The sequence below is a fragment of the Lissotriton helveticus genome, chromosome 10 (genome assembly GCF_964261635.1).
Source record: "Lissotriton helveticus chromosome 10, aLisHel1.1, whole genome shotgun sequence".
Lineage (NCBI taxonomy): Eukaryota > Metazoa > Chordata > Amphibia > Caudata > Salamandridae > Lissotriton > Lissotriton helveticus.
The window spans coordinates 1127306732-1127325117 of NC_136071.1; the positions used below are offsets into that span (position 1 = coordinate 1127306732).

The following is an 18386-nucleotide window of genomic DNA, read 5'->3' on the forward strand; positions in this document are numbered from 1 at the left end:
CGCCAATGTAGCAACAATATTAACAATTAGATATTGAAGTCCATAAAAAAATCCAGTTCCACTGCAAGCTTCCTTTTTAGGTCTCGCTGGGGAGATTTTATGTTTTCTTAGTACGGGGGCTTGAACCCGCCCCTTTTCTCCATTGGCTAGTTTTGTAAACGGAGGCTAGCCATTGGAGGAAAGGTGTGTCACTTGGTTAAAGCCCCGTGTTTTTCAGATTCAGGGTTGTGTTTTTTGCAGTTTTTAACTCTGTGACGTCATCCGTCACTCAACAGCAGAAACCACGCCCCGAATGCGAAAATGGCGGCGCTTTTCTGACGCCATTTCTGCCCGACCGCCGCCGGAAGAAGTAGAGAAGCTGCCGAGTCCTCCGCCCCAGCCGGTGAGTGCTTGCTTTTCTGCCCCCCCCATGTTCCTCGTTGTGCTCGCTTTTCTGACCCCCACCCCCCTGTTGCCTCGTTGTGCTCGCTTTTCTGCCCCCCACCCCCTGTTCCTCGTTCTGCTTGCTTTTCGCCCCCCCACCCTCCTGTTTTCTCGTTCTGCTCGCTTTTCTGCTCCCACCCCCTGTTACTCGTTCTGCTCGCTTTTCTGCCCCCCCACCCCCCTGTTCCTCGTTGTGCTCGCTTTTCGGGCCCCCCACCCCCCCCCTGTTCCTCGTTCTGCTCACTTTTCGGTCCCCCCACCCCCCTGTTTCCTCGTTCGGCTCGCTTTTCTGCCCCCCAACCCCCTGTTCCTCGTTCTGCTCGCTTTCCGGCCCCACACCCCCCTGTTCCTCGTTGTGCTCGCTTTTCGGCCCCCCACCCCCCTGTTCCTCGTTGTGCTCGCTTTTCGCCCCCCCCACCCCTGTTCCTCGTTGTGCTCGCTTCTCGGCCCTCCCACCCCCTGTTCCTCGTTTTGCTCGCTTTTCGGCCCCCCACCCTCCTGTTACTCGTTCTGCTCGCTTTTTTGCCCCCCCACCCCCTGTTCCTCGTTGTGCTCGCTTTGCGGCCCCTCCCTGTTCCTCATTGTGTGTGTGTATGTGTGGGGCTCTGTGTGTGTGGGGCTGTGTGTGTGTGGGGCTGTGTGTGTGTGGGGCTCTCTGTGTGTGTGGGGCCGTGTGTGGGGCTCTCTGTGTGTGGGGCTCTCTGTGTGTGGGGCTGTGTGTGTGGCTCTGTGTGTGTGGGGGGGGGCTCTGTGTGTGTGTGGGGGGCTCTGTGTGTGGGGGGGCTCTCTGTGTGTGCATGTGTGGGGGGGGCTCTGTGTGTGTGGGGCGCTGTGTGTGGGGCTCTCTGTGTCTGGGGCTCTCTGTGTGTGGGGCTCTCTGTGGGGCTGTCTGTGTGTGGGGCTGTGTGTGTGGCTCTGTGTGTGTGTTTGGGGGGCTCTGTGTGTGTGGGGGGGGCTCCTTGTGTGTGTGGGGGGCTCTGTGTATGTGTGGGGCTCTGTGTGTGTGTGGGGCTCTGTGTGTGTGGGGGGCTCTCTCTGTGTGTGTGGGGGGGCTCTGTGTGTGTGTGTGTGTGTGGGGGGGGGCTCTGTGTGTGTGTGGCTCTGTGTGTGTGGGGGGGCTCTGTGTGTGGGGGGGGCTCTCTGTGTGTGTGTGTGTTTGTGTGTAGGGCTGTGTGTGTGTGTGGGGGGCTCTGTGTGTGTGGGGGGGCTCTGTGTGTGTGGGGGGCTCTGTGTGTGTGGAGGGCTCTGTGTGTGTGTGTGGGGGTTTGTGGCTCTCTGTGGGCGGGTGCAAATGCAATAGGTCTCGCATTTGCGAGAGATTAAGCTATTGACATTGTAAATGATAATGCCATTTATTCATCTGTTTTCAAAATCAACACATAAATAAAAATGTTGTCGTTTACAATGTCAATAGCTCTAACTTTGGCAAAGGCGAGACAGTTGCATTGTAAATGCTTGTTTCTACTGTATCTAGTCTTTTTATTGATATACGTAGATTTTTACTTTTTCATCTTCTTTTCAAAAAATATAATTCTTCAAGAAGTCAAAGTCAAAAAGTCTTATATAGCGCACAAATCACTGTTAGGTCTCAAGGCGCTTGCAGACAGTTCCACTACCTGGATCGTATTTCATTTCATTAAAGAACAGCCATGTTTTTAATTCTCTATGAAAACAAAGGAGATGGATATGAGCTGGGCCGGGAGTTTATTCCAGAGATGGGGGGCAAGATAGGAAAAAGAGTGGCCTCCATTGCCCACAGTGCGGATCCGCAGAGGAATCAAAAGAGGTTTAGGGCTAGACCTCAGGGTTCTGGCAGGCTGGTATTTTTTCACTTTTTTTCCAAGATAGCCAGGGCCATTGCCATAGAAGCTTTTGTGTGTTAGGCACAAGATTTTATACTGCCCTCTCTTCCTAATTGGAAGCCAGTGGAGGAATTTCAGATTGGGGCCGGATGGTGATCTGGGGGGCAGGTCCAGGATTAATCTGGCTGCGGTATACTGCAAAATCTGAAGTTTGGAGAAAAGATCTTCATTTATAGAGGCCAATAAGGCATTTCCGTAGTCCATGCGACTTACGATAAGGCCCTGCACCAGTGGCTCATGGGTTTCAATTGGTAGCCACTTGAAGATTTTCGTAATTTCCGTAAAATGGCATAGCAGGTGCCTAATACTCGGTTCACATCGGCTTTCATGGAAAGCTTATTGTCGATGGTAATTCCCAAATTGCAGACGGTTTGTGTTGAAGATGTGCAGGGGCCGAGTGACTGGGGCCACCAGCTGCTTGACCAATAATCTTCAGCCCTACCGAACAGAATGATCTCGGTTTTACTGTTGTTTAGCTGTAATTTATTTAGGCCCATCCAGCTGTCAATGTGGGTCATACCGTTTTGAAACCGGATCATAGTGTCAGCAGGGTCAGGGCCAAATGTGATCAGCAGCTGGGTGTCGTCTGCATACGAGATAGCCTCAAACCCATAGGATCTAATTATCTTGGCCAGTCGGGTGACATACAAATTAAAAAGCATAGGGCTCAAGATAGATCCCTGGGGGACTCCAATACATACTGGTCTGCTGCACGCAACAAGTGGACCAAGATGCACAGTGGTGGAGCGATCCTTTAGATAACTATTAAACTAGTTCAAGGCCTTCCCTCGGACCCCCAACTCTCAGAGCCGCTGTAACAAAATGTCATGGGAGATGGTGTCGAAAGAGGCTGACAGGTCTAATAGAACCAGCATAGCTGATTCTTTTGTGTCCAATGCTTGCCTGATATTATCTACCATTTCAACTACCACTGTTTCAGTACTATGTGCCTCTCGGAACCCTGATTGCGAAGAATCAAGAAGCTTATAGCTTTCTAGATAGCTTGTTAGTTGTTTATTTACCAGGGCCTTGAGAACTTTCCCAAAATAGGGCCGCAGTGAAATGGAGCGATAGTTGCCTGATTCACTGGCATCAAGAGTGGGCTTCTTTAGGATGGGTCTGACTTGCGCTATTTTCCAATTCCTAGGTCCAACAGCATGTTCCAGAGACATATTAAAAATCTCATTTAGCCTCGGTGTCAATCTTAACAATAACCTCAGATACCTGTTCACAAGTTACTGGATGAAAATTGGTCAACAATGGTACCAGAGAATGGTTCTTCGTAGCTGAAGGCATGGGAGTGTTACTTTCTTGGGGAAAGGGTCTATAGATAGCTTTTACTTTGTCGTAAAAAAAGAAAGATATTTTGTCGACCCAGTCCTGCGTAGGAACGAGGGAGGGTTGGATAGCTTCAGGAGTGGTGAACTCTTTCAAAACTTTATATATCTCCTTTCTAGAATTGGCAGCTTTCTCAATTCTCTCAGTTAAATACAGCTTTTTGGCCTGTTTAATGTTATTTATCTACTGGCAGTTTGTGTTTTCCTCCAGAGACGTTCTGCCGCCCTATTAGACAATCTCTCAATTTTTAATGCTGAAGTGAACCAGGGAGATGGTTTACTCTTGGTCTTAACCCTTGACACAGGCGCTACTATATTCAAAGTAGATGTTATGGCATGTTCAAAGGTCTTTGTTACATCATCTATACTCTCTGTGTCAGACAGGGCTGCGATTTTAAAGTGAGTAGAAAAAGAGACAGGGGTGACCTTGCACCAGGGTCTGATGACAGCAATAGGTCGGCATGATAGTTGAAGTCTCCAATAAGAATAAAATGTTTTGCGCCCAAACCAAAAGGCGCAATAAGTTCTATTAGTCCATCCCCAAAAATTTAATTTGTGTCCTGGAGGTTTATAAACTAAGGCTCCGGTCCATGTTTTGGCTAACTGCATTGTAAGTCTAAAAATTAAGATTCCTGCTTTGTCTAAATTCAGAGAATCTACAATAGTAGCTTCTAGTTTATCTGTTCTGGAAACTGCTATTCCCCCTCCTCTCCTGGCTGCTCTATCCAACCTAATTAACTTATATGGCGATGGAAAGGCAATGGCTATATCAGGAGAAGACTCATCGTTAAGCCATGTTTCAGTTATGAAACAAATGTCTGGCTTCTCCTGATCTAGAAGCATCCATAATTCCAAGGCATGCTTGGGGATGGACCGGGCATTGAGGTAGATAGCCTTCAGTTGTTTTGAAACATCCACTAAAGCCCTTTCTCTTTTTGAGCTAGGAAAGGATACTGCTGGTGAAACCTGCACTAAGGGGGAAAAAGGCACCTTCTTACATGTTATTGGCAGGGCTACTCCAATATGAGGAAGCTTATTGAAAAGTCTGAGCTCTGCACTTGAGTAATTAATTCTGGACATAATGTAAGGAGGTTCCCTCGTCGCTTACCTAGAAGATGAAACGGACAGGGGGGTTTTGCGGCTGGCGACCTTCTGTCGCGGACGGGCGCAGATGGGCTTGCCTTTGGCGCGCCTTTGACGTGCAGCCGGCGCGCCACTGCACGCCCCCAGCTGTGTTTAAATAGCTGAGGGGAGGGCATCGCAGCTAGACCGCCAACCGTCCCACAGCTCCGGAAGTGAGGGTCCCGAAATGCACCAGAGGTCCCTCCGCAACAAACGTCACAAGCCGCGGCGGAACGGAGCCAGGAGCACGAAAAGGCAGGTAACGGAGAGAAAGAAACCCTCGCTACCGAGCAATAGTTTTAAAATGGCAAAATAATCTAATTGCACATAAAATAAAACAAGTGCCATTGCGCAATATAAGTGTAATATAAAGAAACACAGACAATCCCATATTGAATATATTAAAATTCCGACCACATCAAACCAATGGCCGGCAGGGAGAGTGGCCTAGATGGAATCAGGGAGTCTTGCCCTCATCGTTCAAGAGGTATTGAATTAGTATAAGGGGAGTGCAGCACGTGAGTATTGTAATATATTGAAATTATGGATGATGATCAGGAGAAATGAGCAGCTGAAGTATTTAAGCAGACTAAAACAACTGATACTGGGGCAAGGAAAGCCTCAGTTAATAACAGTCTAAGGAACAAATTCTTGAAATTAGAGAGACTGAAAAAATCTGAATTATCAAAATGGTGGGAAGGGATGACATTAAAAAATGACATAGACCAGAAAAGAGTACCGAGGGGACTTGGAATTTTAATTTTACAGACTTTTGATGATCTTGACGAGGACCTTCTCAAAGAATGGGAAGAGAATTTATATGCCTCATCTTTCACAATGATGCATATCTTAATTAAAAATTCGGAAAGGAAGTTGGAAGGCTGTGGGAGTGTAGGTTTAATACATTTTGTGAATGTCTTCTTGAAGAATTATATTTTTTGAAAAAAAGATGAAAAAGTAAAAATCTACATATATCAATAAAAAGACTGGATACAGTAGAAAAAAGGAACCTTGCAGTGGAACTGGATTTTTTTATGGACTTCAATATCTAATTGTTAATATTTTTGCTACATTGGCGCTCCTTCTATATGGTGGTTTACATTGTATCTTCAGGGGCTTAACGGTGGGCCACGAGGAGTTGAGCGCAGGAAGGCTTAAGTGAAAATGGTTAGAACTATATAATAACTCACTGATCGCACGGGTCTTTCCCTCATCGTTCAAGAGGTATTGAATTGATCTACAAGAACCTTATTCACACAAGAACAACGGTGAGTGTTCCGCCTTAAGAGCAACATCACAGGCCTTAATGATGACATTCCATGGGCAGAATTTATCAACTGACCCACTCTGTGCCTGAAATTGCCCTAACTACTGAACGACAGACATGCAAAGACACAATAAGTACCTTCAGATACTGACAGCCGAAATCATGCCCCTATTCATACAGAGGTCCTTCCTTCACTGTTATAATGAGAGCCTACCAGAATGTCCTGGTCCCGGTACAACTGAGATCATCCATGAACAACTGGGCGATGGGTGCCCAATACACCATAAGGCCATACGTTCCAACTGCTTTCAATATTCATATCCCATTAAGGACAGCGTCCACACATATACCTTCATGGTTATGACCTAACAGCGGGCAGTACAAATTTTTACTTGGGCAAATACACTGCCACACTCCCGTGATTAATCACATTACCACATCCAGCTTGTCCAATTACATTTTTCCACTGGACAACTACCCAGATCATCCATTCACATACTGGACATGCCCCAACAATCGAGCTAAATTCAATATTGAGGCTTTCTCGTCCGAGACTTCCCGTTCCCATACACAATACATCAGAATGCTCGCCTCCCAAGATGGCCGCCGCGTGTGTTGACATCTGCACGTCTTCTTGCGTGTCACTTCGCTCCCCCCCCTCATCACTCGGTCTTCCGGGTTGACGACGGGGTGGAGTACATATTTGGAAACAGCACCGACTGCCCCGCACCGGCATTTGAGCAGCGACGGGCAGGTAATAGGCTGTATTCCGGTAAGAGGCATTAGGTCAATGTCTCCAAGAAAGAAAGACTACAGGGTGTGAAAGAAGTATTTACAGGAGTCGTTCACTGGGCACTTTCAGACCTGTTGATAGTGTTCCCATCAGGCAACCGACCTGTACCGCCCTTCATCATTTGGGACAAACATCTTAAGGCTCACTGGAAGTCATTCAGTGTGCGAGCACGCACAATAGTGCTCTAGTCGTGTTTTTTTGTACCCCAATGAAAGGTTTACCTCACCAGATCGAAGGAGGGGGGCGTGTTTCATTTCAGAAAAGCGCAAACTATGCAAACGCTTAATAATTACTAAAAGCCTCCCTAAATGTGACGAGGGTTTTTCCTCGGAAGTGCCAATCATAGCAATTGACACGATGGTTAGCTCCGCTTTGTAGGTGCTTCCTCTGACCCTTTTTTGCCCGTGCTTTTATCCATGCATTATTTCCCACAGAGCGGGGCTCCCTGCTACCTGCGCTGATGCCGGGTGAGGTGAGGCGCAACTCTCCTTGATAATAGGTGAGTGTATTTGACTAGAGGTCATGCAGCTCTGACGTAAATCACAGTTGTGTAGTTGTGACACACATTTTTGGACATCATTAGGAGGATGTGAGCCTCAGTTAATTGATAAAGCTGTGGGGTTCTATATAGAAAAAATAGTTTAAGAACAATATCTTAATGTGTTTTCTTTCTCCATTTTTTTGCATATTGGTGTGTTTTTCACTTTTGAAATTACCACAGTCCAGGAGACCATAAAAAAGGTGATATTGTTTACACTTTATTTACTTTAAATATTCCACTACAAGCAGTAGAATGTATAGGTCCTGAAGAAGCAGTAGGTGACCTCTGGGCCCAAGGTAAACACTGCAGAAACATGTCGACCATAAGAACTGTCAAGGTAGTTATTTGCTGAAGCTACCTTTTTTCCACTGTTTTTAATATTGGGAGGGGAAGGTCTTTATTAAATTGTTTTCCGTCCCTTACCCTATTTTAATAGCACCACCACCATTTATATTTAATTTGTTTAATTTCACGTTTTTTGCACTGCTTGTGAGCAACCCCTGGTACCTACTTCTCATTTAAACCTTTCATTGGGGTACAAAAAAAACACGACTAGAGCACTATTGTGCGTGCTCGCACACTGAGTGACTTCCAGTGAGCCTTAAGATGTTTGTCCCAAATGATGAAGGGCGGTACAGGTCGGTTGCCTGATGGGAACACTATCAACAGGTCTGAAAGTGCCCAGTGAACGACTCCTGTAAATACTTATTTCACACCCTGTAGTCTTTCTTTCTTGGAGACATTGACCTAATGCTACTCTGTTGTTGGTAGAAGTCTAGTTTGAGGGCTGTAGCATTTTAGGTCGGTAAAATTCCCTCAGACCCCCCTGTTGTATGTATTATTCAGGTAAGAGGCACCATGAATATTTTCCTTCTGGCTCTTTACTTCAGAGAAGGTAATATCTTGATCACGACGCATTCTGGTCACTCTGACAATGTCACTCGCAGGTATCCTTTTCCATACCACACTTCAAACGTTGATCCAGCCAGCCTTTACTACTGGTGGGGTAGGAGATATGTTATGTGTGTCTGTATTTTTACCGCATGATTCGAACATAAGCGGGTACTCACAGCAGAGTAACCCTTCACTTGATGTGTGAACGAACAAACATATCTTTACGGAATGCATCACCTATCACGGCTCCCACGCCTTTTTTGATAGACATCACAGATGTTTGTCAATTTGGTTGTGGATACACGTTTAGTGTTGTGCACACACCAGCATGTTGCCTCTATCACACAGTTTCTATGTGTAGAGGCGCTTTTAAAAACTTGCAACAAGCGAATGCCTTGTGAATGAGCACTGCACTGACGGTTTTCCGGCGTTTGAGGTATGATTGGAATAGCATGCCTCCTTGCCCATACAGATTGTAATATATGCACTATTGTACTACTATGACAGTAAGTGCTACTTCCTTTTTTTGTTTGTTTTTTAAATCGTTTTGTTTCTCTTTCCATTTTATCTCTTTTTCTTTATAGGTTGGATTGAGGAACTCCTAGAGGATGTTCCGGTGCATTGACACCTACTTAAGAACCTGAATATAGGTACTATAGGGATACTGGGTGTCGCCGTCTCAGATTCCTATTTTTAACTTCCTTACACTTCTACCATGGTCCTGAAGAAACGCCACAGGATCCGTTAGGGACCCTCTGAAGGTGTTAAACATGTCGACCTAACGCACTCACTCACCATTACCACTTTTCACTGGGTATTCACCCCTCAGGTATTATTTTTCTTGAGACCTTCGTTGTCACCAATTTTTTCTTTACCACATGGACTGCTGAAGAAAGGTTCTTTAGGGTACCATTGTGCTAATTTTACTCACTCACCTTCCTTTTATCTCCCACACACCCACACTCACCACTACAGTGTTACTCCAGAAAAGAACTCCGACAAAGAGCCCTCTCGCGGGGCCCGTGAGGGACTGCAGTGCCACCCCCACGAGGAGTAACGCCTGATGATGAAGCATGACGCCCGCATGGGTGTTTGAGGGCACTTCTTCAAAAAGGAGGAATTTCCCCACCTCCACACCACTCGATTTCCAACCTACCCTGTGAGTCAGTTTCTCACAGTCTCTCACAGCGACCGAAATAGGCCAGCTCACCTTTTCTTTAGGAAATGCTACCCCCTTTGTGATTATTATGTTGTCCTTTAGCCTTGTTCAGTCATGGGTAGAATACTCTTGTCAAGGCTACATAGTATTATTGTTTCCATGAAGTGTTTTCTCCAACACTTTCTTATCCCTCTGCTGTGGGTTATGTTTTCCACATGCTTCTCACAGTCTTGCATACTTCAGCTCCCTACGGGCTTACCACAGTCCTTATGGTGGAGCATTTTCTTTGCCTCACCTATATTCTTAAGACAGCTTGGTCATTTTATTTCATCACAAATCGGCTAGTCCTATTCAGGGATCTTTTGTGAGTTCAGTTTGCAGACCCTCCTCGGGAATGGTGTTGCTTGGGGATCTAATTCTAAGATAAGGATTTTGAGGCTATATGTCTTTTATCAGATGAATAAGTTACTTACCTTCGGTAACGCCTTATCTGGTAGAGACAGGATCTAGCCGCATATTCCTTTATGATCCACCTATCCTCCCTGCTCTGCAAACTGCTTGTCCTGATACCTACAAGATCAATTTTTTGGCATTCTTCTGCCTGTCTTTAGGACTTTGTTACGGTTTGACTCAGATGTCTAGTTTTTGCACAGTTTCCATAGGCAGTTTCTAGAAGTGGCTCCAAAACTTTTGTTGACGTGAAAGTTAGTCACATCTTACATGGACTCCGTCGACGTAACATCCGGAGGACGACGTCCTCTACCGACTTGCAGAGGTACTGCTGTAAAAAAAAGTCCAGATCCAGGCAGGAGCCTGTAGAGAATTCTAAGGTAAGGAATTTGCGGCTAGATCCTGTCTCTTCCAGTCAAGGCGTTACCGAAGATAAGTAACGTATTCTTTATTCTATACTCTGATTTACTATATAGGGCAGTGAGGCCTGCCACAGTAGAAACATAGCTTTTGTGTGCTAGTCACTGCAAGGGCATGTTAACATTAAATTCCTATGTGTCCTAAGTTTAAATACCATTCACTCTGGCTTGTGGGTGACCAGGCCTACATAGGGTTGCATATAAATATTTAAAGGGGAGGTTTTGACCTGGTAATGGGATTTATTTTGACAGGTCAAATTGTGTTTTTTGCACAGCTATGGTCAGGCTACAGTGGTAGACTTGAAGCCATGTTTTACACTGTCACTGTGGTGGACTAATGACACTTAAGTTACAGCCTCTAGGTACATTTTGTACCAAATACTAGGGACATTTGTGTACGTTACATTTACCAATTAAGAGTATGCCAATTTCATCATGTTGAAAAGAAGAGCACAGGCACTTTACTACTGGTTAGCAGGGATACAGTGCACAGATGTCGGAAGCCAGCAAAATACAGGGTCCTGCAAAAGGCATCATTGGTAGGATGTGTTTGAATGTTATAGAGAGCCAAAAAATAAATGTTGTAATTTCAGGCCTGTTGTTAAGCACTTTAATTATTCTTATTAAAGGCATTGTGTGTTTCATTTCCAACCAATGAGGGATGCAATACAGATATCAATTTTACAGTATGTGACATGGAGTTGTTTGTTTTTCACAGGGTTTCGAGCCGTATGTTTTACCCTGCACACCAGAGACCTGCTTAGTGCAGTTCTGGATATTCTAAAATCTTGCAGTTTACCCACAGAGCATATGAACGGCTTCAGTGGTAATGTGGACCCACAACCTCACCAGGAAGCAAAAAATGCATTCTATAGGCCCATTAAATGGGACAAGACATACTATTCGTTCACTGGATTCAAGGACCCGGAGGAGGAACTGGAGCAAGCACAAAGAATGGAAACTACTTTAAGGTATGAAGAGGCCTTTCCTCAATGTAATCTTCGATAATGAATATTGACTGTATGGGACTTCTTATCACTGAGTAAACTGCACATTGTAGTCTTCTGGTTACGTGTTCAGCAGAAGTAGTGACAAACTGAGAAAAATCTGTCAATATATAAGACAGCAACTTAGTAAGCTAATAGTATCATCCATTGTTAAGTGCTTAAAAGCAGGAGAGATTCTGTATGTAGCACAACCAGGCCTGTAGCCAGAAGGATATTTTTAGGGGGGCCTGGCCCCAGCTTTGTCCAAACATTAAAGTTAAGCTCTATAAGTGCATCCCATCCCTAATACTTGTTGGGCTACTAAATAAATACCCCTTGAATATCGGCATTCAAGAATATCAGACAGAAAATGTAAAGGTAAATGCCTGTAGGGAAGTATAGATTTACTACTCCTAAGCCATATATTGATGGTATATATATCACCTAGATACATATATGGCAAGTAAGGTATAGGCATACTATAGTTACCTGTCAATATTTTGGATTCAATATTCTGTCCTTGATATTCTGTGCCATCGGTATTCTGGTTTCTATATTAAGGTGCACACTGTGATTCTACGGGGAAGGAATGTGTGGATTTTCTAAGGCACATGTTAAAGCACACTAAATCAACTTTTCACAATCCCACTTGGAAATCCTATCAATTAGATGTGATTTAAAGTAGAAGAATGTAAAGTTGTAAAGTAGGCTTACTCACAACTCTGTGGATTCTCTAAAGTGTGCAAGCTTTATGCGATTTGAAGCTTATCATGCTCTTTGTTTTGTAAAAATGAGATTGCCTCAGCTTAGAACACTCCCTCCCACACCTTTTTGTTCAGGTGGTGAATGTCCAGCCTCCACACTCAAAATATTTTGCTGAAAGATTGTCTCCGCGGGACATTTTGCCTCAGCAAATCACCACACCCGGAAGGCCCAAAAGGATAAACCTTTGTAGGAAACTTTATGGGAATCATAAAGCATGGAGTTTCATAATTCTGACCAACTTAATAAGTGATGATTTAATTTGAGTCGCACTAATTTAAAATAACCTTAGAGGGAGTTGAGAAATTAGTGGCAAACAATGTGTCTTAAGGGCTGCAACAAAGTTGAAAATGTAATGGAATTTAAATGCCATTTTCCAGGGGGAGTTGGGAAGGTTCCAATATGAATTTCACTGTAAGGTTGTGACAAAAGTTGTATAATTCCATTACATTTAATCAAAAGCACCAATCAAGACTGCATGGTCTTGAAGCAGGCTCCAACATTGGCATACTCACCTCATAGTTACAGGCAGGTTGTGCAAAAAGTGTTACACAAAAGGAGACCTTTGTTAGAAATCAACCACAAGACAGGTATGCATGGTAAAGTATAGAAGATTGTGAGATCCCGGAATGAGTCCATTTGAAGACTGTGGCCTGGCTATGGACACTAGCAGCAGCATTGTTTCTAATGCTCTGAGTGGTGGTGGTTTCACAGTTTGCTACTAGGACACTGCAACATCTTGGTTTAATGCTACTTGCATAATATCTCCCATTTGGATGGTGCAGAGTCCTCCATTTCTGGAATTATGGACATTTTCTATACTTTCACATGTAGTAAACTCCTTGCATAGAATCCTCAAGGTGGCACCTCTATGTGACTAACAATGCTTGGATGCCATGGACATTTATGAGGGTGAATTTAGAAAGCATGTTAGCCTGCCATGTGTATTAGAAATAGAAATTATTTCCTTGCAGAGGGATTATTCGGCATTACTACAGGTGCAGATAAAAGTCAAGCTCATGTTATGAAAACAGTTAAGAGGCTGCCATCTTTAAATATACACTAGAAAGCAAAATCACTCCCTTAATAGAACTTTCACTTCTCAGCAAGGGGTTATACTCTCGAGCGACTATACCAGGAAATGTAGGCATGGCTGAAATACATTAAAAGAGAAGATTTCAGCAGTTCTCACCAAGAGCATATAGTCTCAAATTACAAGTAGGTTCCTTTGTTAAGCAATTTGCAAAAAGGAATGTGGATGAAGTGACAATGGTTGGAACTTATTAGGATTTTAAAGACCTCTATGCAGGGTGAATTTTGGATCTTACACTAAGACCCCTTTTAGAAAATAAAGTGCAAAATGTTGATTCGAAATTTCATTGGAACTGTTGTATTAGCCAAAACATAGGCTATAAATTCCACTTAAAAATACCAATCACTATTTCTCAACATGTACCTAGCTCTACATTTGCTGTTTAAGGCTTTCTCCTACTTTCTCTATTCACTCCCAATCTCTGCCCCAGCTTCCTCTTCCAACCATTTTCACACTATCCATTTCTGTTTGCTGTTGCATCTCTCTTCCCATTCCGGTCTCTCATGCTCTGTCTTGATTTTTCTATTTACTCTCCTTTCACTTCATTTTTTAGAACTTCTTCTCTCTATCTTCACTTCTGTGTTCTTTGTATGTCTCAATATTGTTTATTCTCTCTCCAGCCCTCTTCTATATAGACCATGTATGGCCACGAAACTTTCTATTGGCTATTCATGGGATGAGCAGCAATGCCACGTTTCTTTGACAACAGTGCTTTTCACTGTTCTCCAGCCCCTGAAGCCTACCTTCCTGGGGTGCTCCTGAATCTGGAGAAGTCCCCTACAATCATGGAACAAAGAAGTTAGTGCAGTGTGGTCATCCTATCTCTGCAGCTAGTTGTCAAATCTTGTTGGGCAGGAAATCAGGCTGCATGGGTTTGGTGGGTTTTAACTGCTTTAGGGCAGACGATGACCCGTTTACATCCACCACACTACTTTCACAGTGCGGTGGACTTCAATGGGTCATCAACAGTACTGAAAAAGAAAATGCATCTGGTAAAAACACTGGAAATGTTTTATTTCCCAAAATCAAATTTGACATGCAAGGGAAATGTTTACCACGATACCCAAGCTTTATAGCAAACTGGTATTACACCACAAAACAAATGCGACAGCAGATCACGATTATGGAAGCTGCGGGTATCGACAAATGTCCCATCACACAGTATTCCTACACATATCCTGATAATAATAGCAACTGCTTATGTGACTGACAGGGGCGGCTGCTCCATTAGAGCAGAGGACATTTGCCCCACCAACTAAAATGCCCCCATAAAAGTCCCAGTGATGAAAATAAAGTGGTAATCAATCAATCAAGGTAATTTATTACCATTTTATTTTCCTCAACCCATCCCGAACTGAGTGTCAGGACAGGGCAAGGCTGCTGATTGGCAGCCGTAGGGAGTAGTGGTGGGCTGCCTGTGCACTTAAGTTTAAAGAGTGCATGCCGCTTTGGCCAGCCAAACATGCACACTTTAAACCTCTCTGACGTAGCTGTCTTAAGGCAGCTGGGTTGAGAGCAAGCAGAGGCCTTCAGCGCCCTTGGGAGTGCAGAGAGAGGTTGCTCCCTCCAATCCTGACACTTCTCTCATGTTGGTTAATAGCATGAGAGCAGCACAAGGATTGGATAAGGGAGTTGGCTGGGGCTCGAATTGGAACCTTGTCAAGCGAAGAACAACACCAGATATGTTGTGCAGCAAGTAAGGTAAGTGATTTCTTATGTGTTTTTTTAGAGGCACCTTATATGTAGCTTGTATGCTAATTTGTGATTTCTATATTGCGATCCATAAATTAGTGATTCTTGACTTGGTAATGATTGCCATGTGCCCTTCATGCATGTCGTAATCTTGCTCCAGTGAATTTCAGAGAAGCCCAGCTACCAAACTATTGTTTGCTTCCCTCAGGGATGCGTGTGTTAATTTAGTGGCTAAACATGCATTTGGGATAGAAAACAATGTATTGCCCACAAGAACACATCTCAGTGTAGGCGCTCGGTAGGTTATTTGTATGAGAGAAAAAGTGGCAGCAGTAAACTGCTGCCCTTTGTGAACACTGTCATTACTGTGTCTCCGCGCTTGCATGCAGCCACCCACCACCCATTTGCACACCTCCCCCCTCTCGGTTGATGCCACCCACCACTGGTGACTGACCAATCGCCTATGAAAGGACAGACTCCCTAGGACACAAGGAAAGATCAAGAGTTTGCCTTCCAAATTGACCAATTCTGGTGATATGGGTATCTTTGGTATTTAGGCCAGAGCTCAGTCGGCACTGAGGTAAACCTTCCAGGCCCAGATATTTCTGAAAACAAGGTACCTAGTGAAGTCTGAGGTAGTGTATATGTGGGTCCCGATACTTTTTCATAACCAGAATGCCCTGCAGCCACCAAACTTTAGCTAAATCACAGATTAGCCTCATATTTCTGTGAAGGGAAGTTTCAGAATCTCTGAGGTCCATACAATTCCTACCATCTAGCATTCCCACACTTCTCCCAATAAAATCACCACCCTAAATGTTCACCAAATAATATGTATTAGGCACATTAATTACATAGGACCTCATAACAGCAATTGAATTTGCTAGGGCGCGAAATTAGATAAAGATAAAGTAGAATTTGAAAAGAGTCCATACATCTCAAAAGCGGATTCATACTACATATCTTAAATTACAATATAGAAAAATCGGAAAATGTTAGTTGATGTCCTGCAGAGATGTCTTGAGAGGTCAATTATAATACAAATACTTTCATTCTCAAATGCCCTGATTATGTTTCCCGCATTTTGTTCAAAGAGATGTAGTCTTTGTGTGTTTACCCTGGCATGGTTAACTAGATAGTAATCAATTTTTGGAAGATAGTCTATTATAGCAGCCCTTTGTGACATGGTAGGCTATACTGGGTCATTTCAGCTTCACACTACTTCTAGTTAGGGTATTTGTACTCTACTACAGGCACATTACCATAACACACTATCTGACTCCTGCAAACAAAATCACAATCTGTAGAGCAGATACATTAACTCACCAGGCTATATTAAACAATAGACCAGTGTAGGCTGCAGCAGTGTCAGTCAAATATAAGTCATACATGGCTTGTGATAACTCTGCCCCAGCACAACAGGCTAATCAAAGCACCATACCATATTGGAATATGCAGTTTCCTGCTGAACATTGCTTCTGAATGACTGGTAGGTTTGGGTAGTGGCAACACTTATGTATCAGGAATAGGACATGTCATGAAAGCTGCTGTCTTAAGAACAACATGACTCAATGTCCTATACTAGTTGTGCGATCCACTGATGGGCTCCCAGAAACTTTCACTCATTCTCCGTATGAAAAAATTACAGTGGTGAGCAGCGCAACAAGCTTTGATAAGTCTTTTAAGCTGTCACATGTGCAATTAAGGAAGCTCAGGCAGTATTATAAGCTGGCACCGGTAGGCAAGTGCAAGAAGCTGCCACACGTGGCTGAGCAAGAAACTGTCATTATGTGGTAAATAAATAAATATTACCGGATCTATTTTTGACTATAATCAATAAACGGGTAGCTCAATAAATAAGAGTCAAGATACGAGGTAGCTGGAGTTGACAGGCTTTAATCAAGTATAAAAGGACAGGAACAGGACAGCCTGCATGGGAATGGGATGGCAGCTGCCGGGGGCAGGAATAGGCAATTGGCTAGCTTTTAATAACAGTGCACAATATTTATAGTTAAACAAAATACATTGCATTCAATACAGTAGGCGTAGCAGTAGGCGGAGTTTGTAGCAGTCGCGAAAGATAAGGGTGAAATGAGGTAACAAGAAGGCGTGTACAGGGCGTATACATAGACATGTGATGCAAACGTAACAGAATATGTCATAAACGGGGCGGAAACATGGAGGGGGCTACCTGAGCAGCTGGGACCTCTAACCTAGTGGTGCGCGCAACCTGACAATGACGTGTTACTAGGGAGAACTGGGGGGCTATGACTTCTGCGCTAGAAGAGGAGACTAAAGTCTGGAGTGTCAGAGCGACATGTACCCAGGCATATCTAGTATCTCGTGTTTAGAGAACATGTTGATAGAATCCAAAAGTTATCAGAGTAAAGGCTAACAGACATTAAGACTGGTGCATACATAATTCTACATGTAGTGCGTGTGCGAGGAATATTCTATGAATATTAATACAGTATTTCTCTTACATGGAGACATAGAGGCTAGACCATGACGGAAACTATTGATGCGATTCAGTAGCTTAGGAATGCAAAGAAGGAGGGCTGGACTGATAACTAGAAACATAACATACTCTTGGCAGACTGGGAGGCAGAGCCAGGCCGAGCCGGGCACTGCGAGGCATGAAAGTAAGCTAAGGGTCAGGGATACAGGTGGGGGCTGTATCGCTCCTCGGAGAGGGTTCAGGAAACAGGAGCTGAATCTGAGTCCGGGCCCTTTTGAGGCCTAGAAACGGGGATAATTCAATGAATTAACGTGCACACTGTGAAACGTGGCAACGTAGCTTTACATAGGCCTGATATTCGTTGTATTCACGAAAACTGGAAACTGGCATACTAGAGATGGACACAACTGTAATTGCGTCTTTCTAAGGGTCATAGGGGATACATGCATATCGATCATGCACATATGACATAACATAGGGAACACGTAGGCACATATAACATGGCAAAATTTACTTTTCCACATTCCCTCCTTGTGCCCTACGTTTCCATCAGGAAACATCTATATTCATGATACCATCTATCATTTCATACAGCATCATTTGCTCGTCTCGAATTGTCTTGGAACGGGACTTAGGACTAGGAATACAAGAGGTAGCACAAATGCCGCAAATCGCAGGGCCACATTGTATACAGAGGCAGCAACTGAATATGATCATTACTGCAATACCTAGGAATGACAATACTTTCCATCCCCAGGCAGATATGATACTCCAGAGCCAACCGGACCATGTCCAGGTGCCCGGATTCTGGTGTAACTGATGGGCAATTTTATGAAGTCTGGTTATAGCTGAATAAACAGACGGCGCGTTATTAGGAATGAAAATGCAGCAACTAGATCCGATGACTCTACATGCTCCTCCTCTATCGGCCAGTATGACGTCAAGAACGAGACGATTTTGGAGCACGACAAATCTCATAGCAGATTGCTCTTCGGTTAAGTTACCTAGAGCAGAAGTAGTCTCATTCACTACTGCTTCAAGGGTTCTGGTTAACCTACGGATTGACTTACTATTCTGGACAGGTCCTATAAACAAGGTCTTACAAGGTGGTGGCAGCTCCTTGACAGC

General features: G+C 44.0%; 1 protein-coding gene across 14 annotated transcripts in view; it reads left to right on the forward strand.

Moving 5' to 3' along the window:
• TCAIM (T cell activation inhibitor, mitochondrial) overlaps positions 1-18386 on the forward strand; it is a 566063-nt gene that overhangs the window by 333243 nt on the left and 214434 nt on the right. For all 14 annotated transcript variants that reach the window (XM_078663911.1, XM_078663923.1, XM_078663917.1 and 11 more), the window contains one exon: positions 10986-11238. In XM_078663911.1, coding sequence (XP_078520037.1) covers positions 10986-11238 — 253 coding nt within the window. The remainder of the gene's footprint in view (positions 1-10985; positions 11239-18386) is intronic.